The 17,937-nt window shown below is 34.0% G+C and overlaps 2 protein-coding genes and 1 non-coding gene across 3 annotated transcripts; 2 read left to right on the top strand and 1 right to left on the bottom strand.

Moving 5' to 3' along the window:
* Positions 1-3,843: 3,843 nt before the first annotated feature.
* On the top strand, positions 3,844-6,759 carry LOC145589846 (BTB/POZ domain-containing protein At1g63850-like). Its single transcript, XM_081646531.1, has 2 exons — positions 3,844-5,051; positions 6,253-6,759. The coding sequence occupies exons 1-2, from the start codon at positions 3,915-3,917 to the stop codon at positions 6,550-6,552; spliced, it is 1,437 nt and encodes a 478-aa protein (XP_081502657.1). The 5' UTR covers positions 3,844-3,914; the 3' UTR covers positions 6,553-6,759.
* A 4,079-nt stretch (positions 6,760-10,838) lies between these two features.
* Positions 10,839-16,059, top strand: LOC145588133 (putative receptor-like serine/threonine-protein kinase At4g34500). The gene is made up of 7 exons (XM_081644779.1): positions 10,839-11,617; positions 13,473-13,577; positions 13,676-13,798; positions 14,504-14,674; positions 14,793-14,922; positions 15,001-15,210; positions 15,620-16,059. The coding sequence occupies exons 1-7, from the start codon at positions 11,058-11,060 to the stop codon at positions 15,701-15,703; spliced, it is 1,383 nt and encodes a 460-aa protein (XP_081500905.1). The 5' UTR covers positions 10,839-11,057; the 3' UTR covers positions 15,704-16,059.
* A 1,727-nt stretch (positions 16,060-17,786) lies between these two features.
* TRNAE-CUC (transfer RNA glutamic acid (anticodon CUC)) lies at positions 17,787-17,859 on the bottom strand. The gene has a single exon. It is a non-coding gene; the product is annotated as a tRNA-Glu (tRNA).
* Positions 17,860-17,937: the final 78 nt, after the last annotated feature.

Raw genomic sequence — 17,937 nt, 5'->3', positions numbered from 1 at the left:
AATCTTTCTAGTACAAACACTACTAATCCTATGATTTCATAGACGATTTACAAATCCAATTAGGTGTTGCAGCATAGAAGTGACAATCACAAATTGCCAAATTCATGGTTTTGATCACGAAATATGGCATAAATTACAGGATTATACTTTAAACAGTTCATCGCTGCACGTTCCCCGTACACGAGTTGCCGAGCCAATGTAGTAGGGAGGGAGTCGTATTTTAAGTCAAGAAACACGGAAGCCCTAAATTCGACATGTGATACTGATTCGGGTAAAAAAAAACATTGATTACTTGTGTATAAAATAACACCACGAAACTAAAGATGGGCACGGGCCGTGCCGGCACGCGGGCGGCACGGGCACGGTTGTCGGCACGCCGGCACGGCCCGTGGCATGGCCCATGCCCAAATAAAACTTAATTAATTAAGTTTATTTATATAAACTTATTTAATTAATAAATAAATAAGTTTATTTATATAAACTTATTTAATTAAGTTTATGTATATTAACTTATTTAATTAAGTTTATATAAATAAACTTAATTAAATAAGTTTATATAAATCGATTAATTTATATAAACTTATTTAATTATATAACACAATAAATCAATTTATATATATATATATTAAAATAAAAAAATAATAAAAAAAAATATTAAGTGGCACGGTTTGGCCCGCGGCCCGGCACGACACGCCCCGGCAGGCACGTGGGCCGTGCCGTGCCGTGGGCTGGGGTGTGCCAAAATTAGTCACGGCACGGCACGGCACGCTCCCCACCGCGGCACAGCACGGCCCGTTGCCCATGTTTATACGAAACATACAAACCTCCAGATTGAATAAATCCTTTCGGGTCGGGTGAGTATTTGACATGTTATCGAATTTCATAGTTTTGATCAGAAATTATACTAATAGAATTATTATAAAAACTAGCAACAAAAAACAATACTCTAATTAAAATAAGGGTAAACTATGATAAAGAAAAGAAATCCATACAATTAAAAAAAATTTATTTGTTCTTGAGAGTAATGGGGGAAAGTATACTTAGAATTAGAATGTTTGGGATCGGGCAGACTATGGAGCCAGAGATCGAGAAGGGTGACGCTAGCAGGTATAGCACCAAAGCCGAAAGCAGCGCGCGCAGCAGACGGAAGGCCACGAGGGGCGAACATGACGGCGCCAGCGACAGCAGCGGAAGGTATATCATGCTACTCGACTGATGGTGTAGGAGGTGACATCAGTCAGCATGGTAAATAAAGCAACCAGCCCACCAACGCGCAGACCATTAGCACGCACTGCATTGATTCCAGCAGAGAGTGTTTTGTGGCGGTGCCTGGCCTTGAGGAAGTGGTACAAGGATCCGCCCGTCAAGCCGCACATGAATCCCAAGCCGACGTCTGTTGGTAGGGCAATGAGCCAGTGATACCCTCGTCTGCTGGCGGCATAGAACTGTACATGACATAAAAGTCTGGAGAAGGGGTTTCTGTTGTACGAGAATTCATGGCAAATTTTGACGATTGATACAAAAAAATTATGGGGGGTTTTTGGAGAATAATAGAAGCTTGTATACATTCTCGGTAAAATATGATTAAAGCTTTAATTTATAGAAGTAGTAGAAAAAGCCAGTGCAACGTATGGTTTATTGTATTTTTTAAAACAAATATTTTATTATTTGAAAAAAAACAAATAGAGAGTATTTTTAATTATGTAATAAAATTTGTTATTTTATTCGTTGGATAAAATTTCTAATTTCAAAAGATAATATATTATGTTTAATTAATTTAAACTTTAAAATCTCATTCGTCAATTATGCTTGTGTGACATTTGAATTATTTAATTCTAAAAGAATTTACAAATCTCTTATTTGAATGTTTATTAATACGGTCATATAATCCTTTTGATAATGCAGGATATTTAGACAATATCCTAACGCTTATTTATAAAATAGTGTATTTTTTTGTAGTTTTGTTTCTAAATAGATATATCTGTGCTATTATTGACTTGAAATTATTGTTATTGCACTTAAATTATATTTAATGGACTTAATTTTATTTATTTATTTTTTTTTTACATTACTAAAATTATTTTACTGATTAAAGCTTATTTTTAAGCCTATTCTCTATTATTTTGTTAGACAAATTGCTTGAAAACAAAATCATCGAGTTGCCTGAGTCAAATGCCCCCATCGAGCGTGCCAATTTGTAAACCATAAAAATTCTAACCTGCAATCTATAAATAAAGAGGCAGAAAATATACGGAAACAATTATTTTTATTGCTAATTTGTGGATTACAACTCTCGTAGATTTCTTGATTCCTCTCTCCAAAAGATTAGGGTTTTGATATTTGTTTATAGTACGGGGCCTGTCGGCTTAATCCATACTACATACCTACAATGTTTGGTAGTAGGGAGGAGATGCCATTGTGACTTGTTTCATCTGAGCCTCCTTAAACCCTAGAAACGACTCTCTTTATATAGTGTCGTAGAGTAATAAACGAGATAGCTATTAAATATTCTACGAGATCTTGAAGATAATATCTTATATTTTTTTATATGATCTTCTTATTTACATGTATCTAACACCTAATAATTAACAAAATTTCGGTGTCAACAGTTTTTTCTCAACTTGTATTTAAAAAAAAAAAGAAAATCGGAACTAATTGTGTAAAATTCATTTCGTACTGCTGTTTAAAATTGCAACCTACATTTATAATATACTTAAGGAATTAGTTCAATTACCCGTCAAAAAAAAAAAGGAATTAGTTCAATTATTGTTATGCAAGCTTTGAAAATTACAAGAATTATTTAAAGAGAAACGGCAAAGCGCACTTAAAACTTAAACATCTAACTATTTAGTACCCCCTCCATCCCTAATTAGATTTCTAATTCTCTCTATTATACGAGGAATAAATGCTAGAAGTAGGAATCTAATTAAGGCACAAAGGTAGTATGTAGCTACTTTGTCAATGCATTACATGTATAAATGTTATAACCAATATGGTACGGTTTACTATATAAATTAATCTGGGTAAGGCACAAGTTAAATATTTCGGACTTTCGGAGTACTCTCTTTATTTCGCATTAGTTGCAACACTTTTTATTTTCGGTCGTTTTATATTAGTTGCAACATCACTATATTTGGAAAAAAAGCACCATTATTTTATAATTTTTCTCTCCTACAGTCCCACTAACTCCATTTTTCAATTTTTTATTTTTTATTTTTATTTCTATCTCTAACTAACAATCTATGAATATTATTAAAGTAACAACCGCTGACGTCATTACTGCTTACGCGTCACTATCTTATTTAATTTTTTCCCGCCAAAATGCAAGAATGATCTCTTTTTTTTTCCCCATTTTGAGCTACCCTATTTAACATTGTTTTGAAAATTAAATTCAAATTGAATTTTAAATTTTAGGTTTTCTACACATATTACGCTATTTTATTATTTACAAGTAGTTGTTAAAAATAGTTAATAATATAGTTTTATTGATTCTAAAAAAAATATGAAAAAAATGGATTTTTAGAAATTGTATTTTCATATTAAAATAGAAAGTAATGTAGAGAAAGTAGTTATTTTCTCTCAACATGTGCTAAACAATCTATAATTCATTTCTTATTTTAAAACCGTGCATTATACGGGGCTAATCTAGATAATGCTATACTTTATATTATAAGTCTATAATTTTTTAAACTTTGAGCCAAGTTTATCGTTACAGCTAGTGAAAAACGGAAAGAGTAGTTAACAATCAATAACCGTAAAATGAACTAAACATGGCCTATTCCGCGTGTCAACCCCATACAGTTTCTAGATAATGCTATCAGCACCCAATTAAAAGTTCGAAACCATATCTTCATTTCTCAATTTTTTCTCTCTTAAAACCCAAAAAATCATTTCTCCTCTTCAAATCCCTCCAAATGTCACCCTACAATAACAACAGCAACAACCCAGTTCCAAAGAAACGACACCGTATCAACAGCTCCACCCGCCTCTCCTCCCTCTCCTCCGCCGCTGATTCCTCCGTTCAACTCCTCTCTTCGCCGATCTCCGGCGGCTTCAACGATGCTTCCACCGCCGACATCCTCCTTCGCCTCTTCCACGACTCCGATTCTCTCTCCTCCATTGCCGAAACCTCCGATTCTTCTTCCTCCGATGAACTCCAGGTTTACCTTCATTCTTCTGCACTTTGTAGGGCCAAATATTTCTCCGCTTTGTTCTCCGATCGATGGAGCAAAAACGATGATGATCGGAAGAAGTTGAATTATCAGAAGGTAAATCTAGCGGTTTCGCCGAAATCTGGTTCGATTAATGCTCATTTGGTTGTTCTGAGGTTACTATATAGTGAGGATTTGTCAAATGCTGTTAATTCTGCTGCTACGGCGATTTCGATTTTGCCTGTTGCGATGAAACTGTTGTTTGATGATTTGGTTAAGCAATGTGTTAGGTTTTTGGAAGCTGTTCCTTGGAGTGAGGAGGAAGAAGAGGAGATTTTGAATTTGGTTCCGTTTTTGAGTGAGGAAGAATCGAAGGAGCTATTAGCTAGGGTTTCAACATCGAAATTGGATTCATGTGAGCAAATGCTTGATAATTTGCTGGTTTCAGCGAAGCAGAATCATCCGAATTTGGCGCCGGTGAAGGCGTTTGTTGCGAGGTTGTTGAGGGAGTTTTCGTCGAGGGAGTCGGCGAGGAGAGTGCTGGAGAAGGCGTTTCTGATGAGTTTGAAGGTGGTGAAGGGATCATTGGAGGAGTATTCGAGTCCCGACTTTCGAGGGGATCATGCTGAGACTGAGGCTATTCAGAGGTTGAATTTGCATACTGCTTTGACTAATGGGAAGCACTTGTTGTGGCTTGTGGAGAGGATGATCGAGCTTCGAGTTGCGGAGATGGCGGTTAAGGAGTGGAGTGAGCAGGATTCTTTTGCTGGTGATTTACAGAGGGCGTTTCGCGATGATGCTTGGAGGAATATCGTGCCTGGGCTTCCTACGGTTGTGTTGAAATGTACGTCGAAGCTTGCCTGTGCTGTGGCTTCAGGGAACATTTTAGTTGCTCGGCAGGTATATACTCTTTTTGATAAGGTTAATGTTTGATACAATGTTCAATTTTTCGAAGATTATTGCTATGCCTAGCTATCTAATATATATGACAGACTTTCAGTAGATGATCATTCATTTTCGAAATTGTGATGTGAAGATTAAGCACACGAACTTAGATGAATAGACCTTGTTTAACGATACTTGCTTTTCTGGACCCTGTATATCGGATGCCTTTGGTAGTTGGATTGAGATGAGATCGGTTCTGGCTTTTCTAGACCTTGTTTCTAATGCTTATGGTCATTTGTAAGTGATTTGGCCAATTCTAACTTTTTCGGACCATGTTTCTTAAGCTTATGGTCTTAGGTTTGTAATAATGTGATCGTTTCTAACTCTTCCCGACCTTCTTTACCTCATACTTTGGTTGTTGATCAGAGTGCAGTTAGTACATATTGGTTTGGCCTAATCTATAATGTCAATGCTCACTAGTCACTACTTATGCTTCTATTCGCATTTATGTGATCAATACTGTAATTTGGAGATGAAAGTGCTTGAACTGAAGTTTTCCCAACTTTGTTTAGTTATGCTTTTGGTTTTGGAAGTCCAGAGTTTGCACGTGTTGGGTTTGTTTGGTTTGTTTGTATGGAGTCACTGATTTTTATTGCTTCATTGTGACTGAAGGTATGATTAATATCAGTTATTTGTGTTTTAGAGTCCTAGATTAATCTTTATTTCCTTGGCTATATACATAATTGTCAGTGTGTGCTTTAGTTTGCTTTGAATAAATGGGGTATGAAGCTGAAACTGCTTCGTATATTGAAACCTTGGAAATAAGACTAGTCTGCTAGAGAGGGACATCAGAAGTTCTGATTCCTTTTATTCATGAGAAATTTTGATGGCAACTGGACGGGGTTTATGACAGTTTCTTGAAAATTTTGAGGTAAGAATGTGCAAAAGAGATTGCATGCTAATAGATTTGTATGTACTTGTTACATACTTACATGTGATGATCGGCTGGATAAAACATAGACTTGTGTGTGCTTTTAGATTTGTATGATTTCTGTTTTGCTGGTTATCTTAGTATATCTGCTGCTCTTGTGTTGGATTGCACTTTTATGTACTCGGTTGGCTCGTTGCATCCCTTTTAAAGATTATGGCTTTAATTTGTTAGCTTAATATCTCATTGATGTTTATATTGTATATCTTTTCTTGGCTGTCTTTTTAGGTTAGAATGAAATTCGTGAAAGATTGGCTTCCTGTGCTTATTATATGCAAAGACAATGCATCTCCTGTGCTTCCCAGCCACAAGCCAGTTCTTCACAGTTCTACTACGTTATATTTAGAACTTGAAGAGATATTCTTGAAGATAATCTCCACATTGCCCATGGACGATGCGCAAGAGCTACTGCAGCAATGTCTAAGTTTCTCAACCCGAGATTCAGAAGACTGTCCCCATTTAATTACAGCCTTCAATACCTGGTTTCGGCGTGCAACCCGACCATCTTTGTCAACAAGTTTCTCATAGAATGCTTTACTCATGCTTTTCTTCTGTCGTAATGCTCTGTGTGGACTGGACTGGCTAGGATATCGTGTGTTGATAGTCCTGTATAGACTATAGATGTAATTAGAACTTTGTTAATGAGCTAGATTGTGGTTTGATGTATTGATTCCACTTATGTACATTTGTAAATTGTACATGGTTTTTAATGAGAAAACTTGTTACGTTTTCTAATTTTGGTTTTGCTGAATGGGTGTATTTCATTTTGAATGATAAGAGTTCAAATTATAGTACTGCACACCATTTTATGACCTAAGGTACTCATATGTTCTTTGATATTTCCCTTGAATTTTTTCTTTTCCTCAATAATTTCGTTTAGGCCAACAAAACTATTTTCAGTTATGAGAGCCTATTATGTACACTCGGGTGTACAGTACACTCAGAGTTATCTACTCATTCAACCAACAAATGAGTAAATATATTATTTGCTCATTTGTTGATTAAATGAGTATGCATTACGCTCGGGTGTGTGTATATAACAAATGCTAAACCAATTATTAAACCATCTTATTTATCAGATAAGATTAGCTTTTTGGATAATTTCTAACCCAAAAAATTAGCATACGTCAACATAGATTCATAAAGGTAATTTGGGTGTTAGGTGAAAAGAATAAATTCAGATTGTCACATGTAAACAGCAGAATAAGTTGAATATTAATGAAAAATGAACGTCAAAATCAAAAATTATACTCCGTACTGCTAACATCCAAAGCTCCTACATCACGCATGAAATTCGTCAATTGCTGAAGTTTAAAACAAGCATGCAGTTCATCTAGGAATCTATAACGAATAACATAATTTAAATTTTAATAAGGTATGGTCAAAGTGATACAAAGATATAGTTTCTTTTACAGAAAAAGAACATGTTTGGTGCCCAATAACTTTCTACAATTTTTTGTAACAAAGAAGTTATGAATGATAATTTCGAATTCTCTCTGCAAATAGAAGTATATGGGTTTTATTTGGGGGAAATGGTTCTGTATACCCTTAAGGTTTTAAAAAATGCACCATATACCCTAAAAACTTTCAAATGCACCGTGTGTCCCTGAAGTTTGTAAGAACTTGCACCAAATACCCCTAGACTCATAAACAAATGATAATTTTGTTAAATTGAGATCCCATATAGGCTATAAGTATCAAAATCTATTAAATTGTTACAGTGTAATGCTAGTATAATGTTAAAGCATTTAATTATCAAGCAAAATTAATTGATAAATCAAATTCTAATACCTTAAAGTTTAGGATTTAGAATGATCGATGAAGTTCAAATGTTGATGTAATTTATGCTTTTAGGCGGTTTTACTCCATAAATATAAAGTACTAAAAATGAGTCAGTGTGTGGGCATAATTTTGTTTGATAAGTCAATGATATGTGCATTGTAAGACGATCAGGGTATGTGGTGCATTTTTTTAAAAACCTCAAGGGTACATGGTGCATTTGAAAGTTTTCAAGGGTGCACGGTGCATTTTTCAAAACCTCAGAAATACACGGAACAATTTCCCTTTATTTGGCTTTAAACCTAAGACAAATACATAGTTAGCCAACTTTAATCTATTTAAAAGAATAAATCGCAATCTTTGTCACTTTGACAAAGAGTAAAAATTGATGATGGGCTTTACCTTTATCAATTTAAGAAAAGTTATATTTTAATACACAAACTGGTAAAAAAAATTAGGTTGATATAATTACCTTATTTAAAGCAGTACAGATTAGCGAAAGTAAGTATGTTACCTCTATAAAACTTATTCCATTGTCTATATATACAATAGGTTTAAAATTATCCAAAGAAGATTAAAAGTTATTTCAAATTGACTAGAAGTTAATCACCCCAAAATTGTTCGGTGTAGACTTATACTACAGTAAACCAGGTTTATACAACTTTGTTATTATTTTTTATTTTGATTTGTAGAAAAGAAGGGGGAGATACAAGGACTCGAGTACAAGACTAAAAGTAAAATTTGACAAGATAAGAAAGGGTTTTATCTCTATGTATTTAAGAAAAGCTAAACATTTTAATAAGCTATAAGGTAAAGATCAATATAGGACTAGATCACAAGACCACTACTGTAAAATCAAAAGTATCTCACATTCTCACGTCTATAGACTGACTCTGTATATACTTCCTCCATTCTAGTAATATTGTAATAACTAGACTTTTACACTATTTATCATGATTGTTTGACCACATGTTATGATTTATACGTAAAGTAAAATATAGTCATGTGAGGTCTTGTTAGATCCGTCTCATAAAATACTTTCACAATATCAACTTTTTATAATTTTTACTCTTATATAATTATAGATATTTAACATATAAAATAAGCTTTGAAATTCGTAATTTCATCCTTATTTCAATATTTGTGGAAAAGAGGAAGTATCTGAACATTAGCGAAGGTTGTTAGATAAATCCTTCATCCACATCATTTTCTCCAAATGTTATTACTTTGGCATATATATGCTCTTACAAGACTCACCCCCTAATTATTAGACATTTAGACAGCTTCTGAGCAAGCCTAAACGAAATGAGAAAGACTTGGCGAGGGTAGTACACTACTACACTGGTAATGGTACCCCAATGTTGCCATTTGCAAATGCTCTTAGAGGCTATAAGAATTCAATTGAAATACGTAGTTTTAAAATTAAGACTTTAGGGTTCCATCAAATCGTTGTTAACATGTCAATAATTTATGCCACGTACAAAATTAAATTTAAACTTGTTAAGAAATGGATTAAGAAGGTGGGACATAGTTTAAGACTATAAAAAGTAAAGACACAACCACATAATTAAGCTAGAGAAGTTGATAGCTCATACTAGTCAAGTATTCAATAAGTGCCATTTTACATGCCGTTAGAAAATGCTCCTATTTACCCATGCCACGTGTAAAAAGACAAGATTAGCCATGATATACTCCCCCATGATTGGACCACCCTACACGTAAACCAAGGTCATTTTCGTCCTTTTATCCATTTGGACCTCCTTGGCTTCATTAGCCCTCAGCTGACTAAAACGGTCATGAGTCATGACTAATTAAAGAATTGGAAATTCTAGATTTATAGCAACAATAATGTAATAGATGTTGATTGGTTTAGATCTCTTTTATAAATTGTTTATGCTTTGATCATACATTAAAAAAAGTATTACTTTTGTTGATAAGTACTACGGAAAAAAATATCTTTTTATATGTATAATAGTTATATAAATAGATGAAACCATATGTAATTTTATTTTAAATCACTACGTTCTAATTTGTGTAAGTGGAAGATCTTTGCTTTCCCTATTTAATTGATTTAGCTTTGGATGTTTGTTTACTTTCATTGATTGATCTGACCAATATTTCTAAATGCAAATGTACTTTGGATTGGATTAAGCCTTAAATTAATTAATTATCTAATGTTTAGCCAAATCTAAATTTGGCCACCCTACCTTGGTTTTCTTTCTTGATGTATGAACAATTGAAAATGGAAGCAAAATTAATTTTTTCCTTCTTCGAAAATATATTGTTGTTTGATAAGGTTGTGTATGGTCTATTCTAATAATCTTGGTATAAGAATTTACACAATACTCTCAAGTAGGGAATTCAATAGTTGATATGCGATAATTTACAAAAATACCGATCATGTAGTTTGATTAATAGCCTTTGACCTCTACCACTTTTATAATTCCATCTTTCATTTGTCTCATGCACGCGATATCCATAAACTTGTACAAATAGATGAATTACAGATATGTCAGCATTGCGATAAGTAAGAACCATGTTTAAAAGGGGCAAACATTAAAGAAAGCTTTATCGCAAACTAATAACTCCTATTAGCAATTATTAAATAGGGAAAGCAATTATTAGTTGCTTGATAATATCAATAGTAAAGTCTATTGTTTCTAACAAAGCCTAACTAATGAAAACTAAAGATTTAAAAAATAATTAGACTCAGAACATCTAATTTAAACTGAGCTGAACTGAACTGTTAACTTAAATTGTTTATGAGAGAAAAAAATTAATAAATTAAAATAAAATAAAATAAAGCTGAATAGAAGAGGTCCTCATTCTATTCTAATATGTACACAAACCATTATCTTAGCAAACCAAATTGCAATTATAGCATAAATAATGTTATACACACAACTTAATATTTAGGAACAAAGCGAGTAAAAAAAACAAGAACTTTAATTATTATATCCGTTGAAACCGCTCTCTCACAGTCACACTCTCTCTGTCTCACTCACTCACTACTCCCTCTCATTCTCTCTCTCTCTCTCTCTCTCTCTCTCTCTCTCTGAGCTCAGCTCACTTGCTTTCTCAGAGGGATACCTTCCAAATGACTCCAACTTTCTCTCTCTTCTCCCAAATCATCTTCTGATTTCCCCTGAATTTCCAATGGCAGGAGAATTTACCCTCTAAAAACCCAACAAAATCCCCTGTTTTTATTTTTATTTTCATTTTCTCTCTCTCTAAAAGTTCCCCTGTTTTCAACAATGGCAACTGAAAACCCAGAAAAAACCATTATTCAAACACTAACTACAACCTCAATTATCGGCATAAAACTCTACATTTTGATCTTAATTTTTGTGGGTCTTTCGATTTTTTCTTGTTTACTCATCTTTCTCTGTTTAATTAGACGGAAAAACAAACTGGGTGGTCAAAATCGGGTATATTTGCGACAAAATTCGGGTATAATTCCGCTATTTTCGTCGGAAATTAAAGCAGTGAATGATGAAAATGGGGTTAAAAAGAAAATGGGGGAGATTTTAAAGGGAGATAAAACAGAGGAAATTGGGATTTTGGTTGAAGGAGAAAAAGATAGAAATAAATCGACGGAAAGTAGCGACGGAAGTTCTTCAAGTAAAGCGTCGGTGGTTTCATCGGATATTCCAAATATTGGGTGGGGCCGTTGGTATAGCTTGAGGGAGCTTGAGGTTGCGACACGTGGATTTTCCGATGAAAATATTATTGGTGAAGGTGGTTATGGTGTTGTTTATAAGAGTGTTCTTGAAGATGGGTCTATTGTTGCTGTCAAAAATCTTCTAAACAACAAGTATGTTTCTATTTTGCACATTTTTCTATGATTTTGGTCTTTTAAAACTTTGAATTTTTTTTGGTAATTGTGTGAAATTTGATATGGCTATTTTGTTCTAAAATCATGCATTGATAGGCGTAATTAATGGTTGCTCTAATACGGTATTAATTTTGTAACTTAATGGGGGTATAAAATTAAGTGACGATCAGTGTTATTAATATACGGCGTAATTAAACATTTATATGCGATTATTTTGTGATCAATTTCTTATACCCCGTACATAGTCCTTTAAGCTATATCTACTGTCTTTCTTTGTTTAATTGGGGGTGAACTGTTTGGTGGAGAAAATCTGAAATCTTTTTCTCTTGTTTTCCAATTTTAGCTAAAATGTTTGATTCAAAATTGGGTTGAAGTCTACTTGGAGGGATTACTGCTAATTTTGTCAAGTATTGCTGGAATTGTTTGTGCCACTTCATCCAACTTTTCTCATAATTTCATGAATCTATATTATGTTGAATTCAAGAATTTGTTTATATTAATGTTCATGGTAAAGTAAGCAGATTTTCACAATCTTTTAATGCTAAATAATCATCATGTTGTTGATTTTAATTTTAGTGGGTCTTTATTTTATGTCTTAATATTTTGTGTGAAATATTAATAGATATTTACATGTTTGTGCTCAAAGTTATCATGTCGGTTTGAAGATTTTGATGGGGCACTCTTTAACTTTGCTTAGATCTAACGGTGCTACTTGCAATTCCATGTGTCAGTACTTGATAGCAATTTCTATACATTTTTCATGAAAAAAAAGTAGAAAAGTAGGCTGAAAAAAATTAAATAATGTTTATCTAAATCTTTTTTTTGTTATTTTGTTCATCTTTGGACTTGAGAAAGTATAATGCTCAATGAGATCTTTACTCCCCTTTTTCTCATCTTCATCATATGGTTTTTGGAGCTTTTGCTTTCTCTTCTTTTAATTTCTTTGTACTTTTTCTTTTAATTTGTTCTTACACATGTGTTATTTGATCTTAATTAGTTGTTTCATACTTTAATGGAACTCTTTACTTGACAAAGTTCTTTGCTTTTAAGATTTAGTGAACATTTTTTCGCGCAGTGAAGCTAAGCTTATAAGGCCGAGTAATTGGCTGAAAACTTTTAAACCAGTTTATGGCTTGTAAGAATTTTATTTGCATTGTGGTTTTTGGATCTCAGATTACGGGCAATGTGGGTGTCTGGTCTATCGTGGTAATATACCAAGATCACAATGTGGTGATGCGATTGAGATTAAGTACCCTGATCTGTTGTGAGATTATGCACAATATTGTGTGATTGACTCTAAAATTCAAATGGCTATATTAAAATTTCAAAACATGGTTCTTGAAAATAAAATTTCAAATGCTAGAACGTTTCTTACTTTAAATTAATGGTATTCAAAATTCAAAAAAAATGGACCATTGAGGTGTTGCATTTATGACATGTTTCCTAGAGTAGTACAGGGTGCTCAAAGATGCCTAACTGAACACTGCATTTACTATTACTTGCCTTCTTTTGTGACTTCTTGTGACACTTTTAACCCGTGAAGAAACTAATCAGCAGTGACAAAAACGAAACAAACTATTCACTTATGAAGGATGACATAAATAATTGATCAAGTGACATTGAAATAATTCTGTTTTCCCTTTGATTGATCACTCGATGGACATTATCTGACCATAAACTAAACATTTCTTGCTCCATATTAATGTTAGCTGTCGGCTTACCAATGCATAATAACTAATCAGTTTGCACCTCCTTAATTACAAGTATGTGTGTGCATAATAAAAAAAACATTTGTATGAAAATGTAATTCTGATTATACTAAGTTGAAATGTAGGGGGCAAGCAGAAAAGGAGTTTAAGGTGGAAGTTGAAGCCATAGGAAAAGTAAGACACAAGAATCTAGTTGGTCTTGTTGGCTACTGTGCAGATGGAGCTCAAAGGTGCCCTTTATTCTATCTGCCAATTCGACTTCACTTTCATCAGTCTGTTGTAAATGACTAATGTGTTGCTCGTACATATTCTTTGTTTGACTACTCAGGATTCTTGTGTATGAATATGTTGATAATGGCACTCTTGAACAATGGTTGCATGGAGATGTTGGGGATGTAAGTCCTTTGACCTGGGATATCCGTATGAAGATTGCCATTGGAACTGCCAAAGGGTAAGATATCCATTTCCATATTGAACATTTCCCTTGTTCGATCAGCTTGTCAAGCCAATAACTGTACTGTGTGCTCAAATTCAATATCTGAATGTGTGAGCCTGGGGCTAACTTGAGTTCCTTACTCAATACAGCTTTCTAGGATTTCTGAAACAAGTTGCCATTGTTCCTTATATATTATCATTGGTTTATGATTAGATATCCAAATATGCACTACTTTGAATTAGTGATGAGGAGAAGATAAATTTCATCCCCAGCTTTCATTCTTTCATGAAGGACCTTTGTGTAAGAGCATGTCAACTTAGTAATTATGATTTATGAAAGATAAGAACAATACAATTAATCTCAGGCAGAATATGTCATTATAACATGATTGTCCAACTTTCATGGCCGATCACTGTTGTATATGCAGCAGTTAATATGCCTCTTATCACTTTTAAGTACTAAAAAACTAACTAGTGTGGTAAGGGGTGAGGCGGGGAAGTTCAGTGCTCCCCAGCTGAAATTATGTTATGCATTTGTGTGATGATGTGAGACTTACATGCACAATAGAGCTATATATATGAAGATTCATTTCATCATGTCATATAACTGATAAGACCATGCATGTTGGACTTTGGTGTGTTGTAGTTACAATTTTGCAGTGATTACTTTTCCTGTCCTTTGCTTCATCTTTTACAATGTTGTAACTCATCTCTTCCACAGGCTGGCTTATTTGCACGAGGGATTGGAACCGAAGGTTGTTCATCGTGATGTCAAGTCTAGTAACATCCTTCTTGACAAAAACTGGAATGCAAAAGTATCCGACTTTGGGCTAGCCAAACTTTTGGGATCTGAAGCAAGCTATGTGACTACTAGAGTAATGGGAACATTTGGGTTCGTCCTCTCTAACATTCACTCATATGTAGTCCTGTAAACTGAACTAGACACTTTGGGATAGGAATGCAATTAATGGTTGATTCGAGATTTCTAATCCTAGAAATTGATTGTGCAGGTACGTCTCCCCAGAGTATGCCAGCACAGGTATGCTTAGTGAGTTGAGTGATGTATACAGTTTCGGTGTTCTGCTTATGGAGTTGATCTCAGGAAGGTGCCCAGTTGATTATTCTAAACCCCCTGGAGAGGTTTGTTGACGTATTGTTTGCATAGTCTGTAAAGTGAAAACTTCATCTGCTCTTCTCTAACATTGCTTAAATATTCAGATGAACTTGGTTGATTGGTTCAAGGGAATGGTAGCAACTCGACGAGCAGAAGAAGTGGTGGATCCATTGATTACTGTTCAACCCTCTTCTAGAGCACTAAAGCGGGTTTTATTGATCTGCCTTCGGTGTATAGATCTGGATGCTAATAAACGGCCAAAGATGGGGCAGATTGTGCATATGCTCGAGGCAGATGAATTTCCCTTTCGTCCTGTAAGTAATATTATATGTTCAAGTTTTCATATAATTACTGGTGCTCAGTTTGTAAATATATATTCTCGTCTATCCAACAACCTTTTTGCTTTGACAGTTTCGTTCTACTAGTCCTATCAAAGTTAGTTTCACTCAATAGTTATCAGCCCTTACTTGCAACCACCATTTTTTGCCTTAATATCTATAACTCTAAGACTACTTTGATCATTTAAAAATTTAGTCTGAAATAGTATTTAGCTACAACACCCAAACTTATCCTGAAATTGAGAGAATCCCATATATGAAACAAACCACCATGCTACATAAGCTACAATTATGCTGTGAATTAATTGAAAATGTAGAGTAGAATTGATGGAAGCTCTGTCTCACACTGCCTGCATTATTCTGATTGGATTATGCGACTTTGCAGGATCATCGACCTACACGACAGGATGCTCCTCTGACTTCTGCTACCGAGAAACTTCAGTTATCCGATAAAGGCTTCTCTAGGTGATCATCCACAGAGACTCTCGAGGAGTTCTATTAGGATCTATTTAGTGTCCATTACACAAGTAAGGCGGATAAATTTGTATATTTAGCTTATACAAACAAGATTACAGGTGATGAGCCTTGGGTGACATGTTTTGTTGGTTTATTCTTTTTTTCCACATTATCTTTATCTGGTTAGAAAGAACTGCAAAAAAAACGAGCCTTGTATGTACAGTATATAGTAGTATTTATCGGCTTCTAGGAGTAAGAAGTTTTTCTTTGTTTTCTGTAAAATTTGGAGGCTCAAACATTGTTTATAATTGGCTTAATTTTGTAAGTTTCAATTGCCTTTTGCACAGAGCACTTGTTTTTTCGAAAAATTGTAACTGTTTCAATATTTTACAGGAAATTGATGCAAAGTGTTTATGTCAAAATTCTGGTATTATTTGATCATCTTATAGGCTGCAGTAGCTTAGAAAATAATTGTACAACTGACCTCAAAGACAAAGTTCCCAAGTCGATCAAATCGTTTAGTAAGGAATTTAATGCCTACAAGACTATGATTTCTAGTTATCTTGCGACATCTCAACAAATTTGTTACTCCTCCTGTTGGGAACTAGTTTTTAGTACTTCGTATTACTTTGTTATAACTTATAAGCATTGGAAGAATCCTACCTGAATCAGGAACAATTAATTCCCTATATAAACACAACCTCTGTACTGAAGCTAGATCGTAGATCCTGCTGTAGAGAACATTAACATACAAATCATCAATAAAAAAAACTCGACCAAATGAAACATATTAAGATAATCAATTTCTCAACAATTTGTCAAAATTAAACAATTTAAGATCCAAAATAAAATTAAAATAACTATAATCCGTGGGTTTTGCTGTTCTTTACCATTAATGTATTCACAACACATCAATACTTGTTCCATTTCGCTGTATAATTACGTAGGAAGAGGAGATCTTTTTGTTGTTTTTTTACCAAATTCAGCCAACACGGCAATGTTTTTCTGTGTACAATCTATGAGCTTCGAGTTGTTGAAGCCTCGATTGAACTTGTTTAATTTCTTTCTCAACCATGCCAAGAGACTCCGCGTCTTCCTTAGCAATCCTTTCAATGTGCAATCCTTTCAATGTGCATTATGTACTTAGATACCTTATTGTGCATCCCTTCTATTGCATCTAAAAGACGCAACTTCCCAATAATATTTTTTACACCCTCTTCGTCGTTCGTCGTTAAACTTGTACACACACTTGGTAATTAGATCCTTAGATGCCTCACGAAGTTGGTCGTGTTGTTTGGTGTACATTTCAAGGCTGTTACGTTTGTACCTTACCATTGTATCCATGTTACATTTTCGCGATTCAAGCTCTTCAAGTTCAAGATGTGTCTTCTTGATTTCATTTTGAAACATTACACACTCGTCTTGTTTCTTCTATAATGTTGTTGATTATACGGGTCACCACGTTAAACTTCTCCGCCCAATCCTCCGTCTTGTCAAATCGATCATTGGTTTCGAAAACTTGCCCAATCAAGAATTGGTTAGAATCATCCTTACTACTACTCCCTTGGTAAAGCAATCTCTCAACAGTCTCAAGTAATCCCATTTGCTTTGCTAGTATTGTGAATTTGTGATGTGATTTTGTTATGCCAAACGAACTTTTATAAAATGTTGGACTCAATTCAAGGGAGAGTCAAACGAAGCTATAAAAAAATCTTTTGATGATCGGATCAAATATTAAGCCTTTCACATCAACAACATAAGTTTTAGAATTATCTAATTTAAGAAGGATACTTAAATTAAGTTGAATATAAACATCGAATTACAATAAGACTCCTAACAACGATAAAATTACATCTTTTTATCCGACACTAAAAAGATAGATTCAAATAAAATTATCATATACGTAGTATTTTTTTGGTTTTTTTAAAATCTTTTATGATTTTTTTCCTAAATCAAACTAAAACCTCCTTGAGTAGACGGATTTAATTTAATTTAATTTTTATAATTTCATTACAAGTCATGAAAAAAAAAAAAGATAAATTCTATTTCCTCAAAAAAAAAAAAAAACGTAGTAAAAAAAAATCCTTTAAAAAAAATTCCGTTGCCGGGACTTGAACCCGGGTCTCTCGGGTGAGAGCCGAGTATCCTGACCAACTAGACTACAACGGATTCACTTGGTATCATTTATTCACAAATTATTATAAATAAAAATAACATCATAAACCTTCATTGAACGACACGTGTCCG

Source organism: Chenopodium album, chromosome 17 (assembly GCF_948465745.1).
Source record: "Chenopodium album chromosome 17, dcCheAlbu1.1, whole genome shotgun sequence".
In the NCBI taxonomy this organism is placed as follows: Eukaryota; Viridiplantae; Streptophyta; class Magnoliopsida; order Caryophyllales; family Amaranthaceae; genus Chenopodium; species Chenopodium album.
Note: the sequence above shows the minus strand (reverse complement) of the source record. Positions and strands in the feature narration are given on the sequence as shown.

Excerpts from the sequence above, each read along its gene's own strand:
- LOC145588133 (XM_081644779.1), top strand. The coding sequence starts at position 11,058 with ATGGCAACTGAAAACCCAGAAAAAACCATTATTCAAACACTAACTACA. Across the intron at positions 13,799-14,503 it reads GCCATTGGAACTGCCAAAGG|GCTGGCTTATTTGCACGAGG; the intron begins GTAAGATATCCA and ends TCTCTTCCACAG. Across the intron at positions 15,211-15,619 it reads ATGAATTTCCCTTTCGTCCT|GATCATCGACCTACACGACA; the intron begins GTAAGTAATATT and ends GCGACTTTGCAG.
- LOC145589846 (XM_081646531.1), top strand. The coding sequence starts at position 3,915 with ATGTCACCCTACAATAACAACAGCAACAACCCAGTTCCAAAGAAACGA. Across the intron at positions 5,052-6,252 it reads ACATTTTAGTTGCTCGGCAG|GTTAGAATGAAATTCGTGAA; the intron begins GTATATACTCTT and ends CTGTCTTTTTAG.